The 4,047-nt window shown below is 37.8% G+C and overlaps 1 protein-coding gene across 1 annotated transcript in view; it reads right to left on the bottom strand.

Moving 5' to 3' along the window:
- Positions 1-2,204: 2,204 nt before the first annotated feature.
- LOC105451286 (protein diaphanous homolog 1-like) overlaps positions 2,205-4,047 on the bottom strand; it is an 11,503-nt gene continuing 9,660 nt past the window's right edge. The window contains exons 3-4 of the mRNA XM_011691655.1: positions 2,638-2,944; positions 2,205-2,380 (exon numbers count right to left, since the gene is read on the bottom strand). Coding sequence (XP_011689957.1) covers positions 2,205-2,380; positions 2,638-2,944 — 483 coding nt within the window. The remainder of the gene's footprint in view (positions 2,381-2,637; positions 2,945-4,047) is intronic.

Raw genomic sequence — 4,047 nt, 5'->3', positions numbered from 1 at the left:
TTCGTCGCTCGTCCGACCCGCGTAATTCCGCGAAAACGATAAAGTGGAATCTAATGCGTGATTAACCGTGACTCAGGCATCTCGCCTATCGAAAACGGGAACAAGAATTGGGCGCCAGGCACGTTATAGAGAGTGCCTCTCTACTGAAAAATCTCGTTGTTCGGAAATTTAATGACTCAAGAGAAAATTAGTTAATCACGCGATCAGGCGCGAATTCGATACAACGGTCGGACAAGGACGGCGATAACCGGTTGCTCAGTTACGGTAATGGTAGAAGGGATGATTCGAAGGAAAACGGTCAAGATTCGGGGAGCGAGAATAAGCTGAAAGAAATGACAGTAATTATTAACAATGAAAGTAACAAGTGTATTAAGCGGACGAATATTACATTTGAAAATACGAACGAAAATATGATAAGTGACGGGGACACTCGAAACGCGCAACAGTGCAGCGTGCACGAAGTGAACGGAGACTCGCAATTCGCGTTTTTCACGATCGTAAGACGAGATCGTATCTCAGAAAACGGAAAGTTTAGAGCGGTTTCCCATTCGGCGGTACGACTCGCAGATTACATGCCCCTTGCATCCGCGTAACATGCGAAATCGGAAAGCATGCAGTGCGGGCGTGATATTCGCTAGTACGCCGGCGCGGAGCGCTCGGTTATTACATAAACTGGCTTGGCTGTGGCGCTCGGCGGGCGCGTAGCGCGACGGTCCTGCAAGAAGATATCTCGATACGCAAAGTCAGACGGGGCGCCGGGATATACAAAATCTTTATCGGCTATGGCCGAGTCACAAAACGAGAACGAGAGGTATGAACGCGTGTTCCTCGCGGCCCGTCTGACACGAGGAAAATTGGCGGCTTTACATAAGTGCGCTCGTCTCACCGGAAACTCCTCGTCACGGGAACGGTAGCTCGTCTCGACTTCGGCTGAATTTCAGCAGATTGCTCTTTCCAGATCGCACTTCGTCCTGCGTCCTTCCAACTTGACAACCACAGCACAAGTGCCGAGTGCCGCTGCTTCCGTGATCTCGCTGGGCCGGTGGGCCCACGTGGTATATCCTTCCGCGCCCCTAATTGGCGGGCGTGCGAGCTCGCGACCTCCGCGAATCGCGTGAGGTGCGTAGCGCCGCGGGTCCTGCGTCCCTGCGCACGGCATTTAAATTAGCGGCGATGTCCTTGCGTCGGCGGTACCACCGGGTGCGCTCCCGCTTTGGCACGCTCAGGCGGCTCGTCCTCAGGAACAAATTCTCTCGAGGAGCCCTGGCGGCAGGTCTTATCCTCGAGGCGCCCTATCGCGTTGCCGACTACGGGGTCTCTCGCCCGATCTGAGGGCGTAGAGTGGCCATCCCCTTTGTCCTCGCCTTAGCTGGCTCGCACCGGAATCTGGAAGGAAGCTCGGCAGCTTAATTGCTCTCAAATTATGGAAAGAAACGCGGACTCAAATACGACCTGTACATGTTGTTCCCTTGGTGTTGCCTTCTCCGCCCTCGTGGTCCTCTTCTCGTGGTTGCTGCGATGTCGGTGAGACGGGTGAAATTCTACAAACTCTCCGATAGCCGCCGATACGGTATAATTAACAATCGAGATCGCTACGGAAACTAAAAAAGTGATTATGAACGGTATTCGGTATTCGGGCGGCGGGAGCCACGCAAATGTAGCCCCGCGGCCCGCGCCACCTCCGAAAATCGGGAGGACGCAGGACACAAGACTACCGCCCGCGGTCGGGTCCGTGGATCCCTTGTGACGGACGGTCCAAAAAGGGACGTCACACTGTTTAATGAAAATGTTTTTTTAAAGAAATTCAGAAAATTGTTTTAATTAAGAACATGCACATAGAAAAATTAAAGTAAAAATAATAAGTATTAAAGTAATATCCAAAAAATTTTGTAAAGAAAATCTAATCTTTGTGTAAAAAATATCTAATCATATCCTTGAATTCATATCCTTGGATATTTGTTATAGTGAATCACATTTATTATAGCAAATATAAAATTTATTTGTGCATTTTTTGTGCATTCCATTTATTATCTCGTTTCAATTCGCTCAATCTTTGAGACATTGCTTGCTTTATTTTTTTTTTATTGTTTTTCCCAACCTCTTCGTTTAGCGGTTTCTCTTGAAAAATCTGTAATGATTTGAAATGATTCAGTAATTGCACTTAAACATGTAGTTGTTTAATAATATAATCATTAAATCAAGTATTAACCTATTATGGCATGTTTTGCTACATCATGTAAACAGGATACATCTAGTATTTGATGATCTTTACCCATGTGACGTGGTGATTGACCACTAAATGTACATTTCAGCAAAGCTTCTTTTTGAAAAACTCCTTTCAGTAATTTTCGAGCCACATGAGTTGCTCTATGTAAGCTTCCTATTGCATAATCATAAATCTTTTTTCTGCAATAAATTCCATCCCGTAGATGTATCATCTAAAAAAATACACACATATGTAAAGAAAAACATAAAATAACAAAAAAAGAATTACTGTGCCAATATTGTAGCAGTATAATACATGTGCAGTTGATATCATGTATACTATACATGTAAAATATTGGCACGTATACTATACATGTGAATATCGAAATGCAGCTTGTGATTAGATATATATCTTATCATCAGCATAATTACGTCCTAAAAGTTGATCATCATCATCTTTCATATCATCGATAAGATGTGAATCATGTGCAGTATATTTATTCTCATCGTTTTCATCTATCTTATCTGTTGCATCATCTTCTTCGTCTTTATTATTTTTTTCGTCATCTTTTAAAGTTTCCTTATTTTTAGCTAACTGAAAATCCTTTACCGCATTAGTAGATAAATCATTTAAATCAATAGCTTTTGGTTTTTTTAGTAGTTCGTAGTATTTTAATGCAATTTCTTTTAATTCTACTTCGGTAAGAGTACTAATGTCAGATTTATCAAAATCAAGTTCCTTAATATATGTGCTTTTGCATTAACAAAAGTATTAATCATCTGGAAATTAACATTATACAGTTTGATAATAAATGATAATATATTTGTAATTGTAAATAAAGTTTAATAATAAATGTATGTTTAAAAGTATATTTATACTTACATTTTCTTTATTTTGGTCTTCATCATTATCAGATGTAGTAAAAGACTCTGTATCATTTAAATCAATAATATTTTAATAATGAGTATTAATTTCCTTTTTTGATTTTAAATCCTACAAAAATAATTGTATTACTATTAATAAAGTTTTATATAATTAACTGTCATACTACACTGTAATAGTGCAAATTCATAGTGCTCGGTTCAGACGTATTATTTACATTTAATATATCTTTTATTATAATTAAAACTAATATTAATTATTAATAATATTATAATAAACTTAATGTTTTAATTAACTTAATAATATTATAATTACTAGCACAGAAATTAATACTTTTTTAATCTTTTTATTAATTTTCACTCTTTTCTTGGAAATACTTGGCTCAGGTGACCATGTCTTATTTTTTACAGATTTTCTTTTACCACAGATATTTGTATTCTGTAAAGTTGAACTTTTCTTTTCACCTTCTTCAATCTTCTTTAATCGGCAAAATTCTTTATTTAACAATTCCACACTCTCTAAAATATGCAAACATTTGCAAAATATACAAACATTTCATATTAATCTTTTTTATCGTATATATACCCACTATACATTTTAACCTGTATCACGTTATGTTGAAACATCATAATACTAATTAATATATATATTATGTGATACTAATATGAATTATAAATAAATTATATTATTTTACCTGAACGCATAACGATAACTCCAGAAAACATCTTATTCCAAAAAAATTGCACAATGTCTGCATCTTCCACAACCTCTTTATCACAAACAACATCTACATCATTAACTATACAATAGGAATTGTCGTCTTTACATTTAATGAGAAACATGTTCACACCTTGTTATTAAATATCAATCAAGTAACTGAGAAAGGTGAAATTAAAGTTAATAAAGCAAGCTTGCATAGACTAATTACAACACTATTATATAGGTTATATGACTTCTAT

Source organism: Wasmannia auropunctata, unplaced genomic scaffold, assembly GCF_000956235.1.
Source record: "Wasmannia auropunctata unplaced genomic scaffold, wasmannia.A_1.0 LD336053.1, whole genome shotgun sequence".
Lineage (NCBI taxonomy): Eukaryota > Metazoa > Arthropoda > Insecta > Hymenoptera > Formicidae > Wasmannia > Wasmannia auropunctata.
The sequence above is the reverse complement of the archived record's forward strand: the minus strand, read 5'-3'. Positions and strand labels throughout refer to the sequence as shown.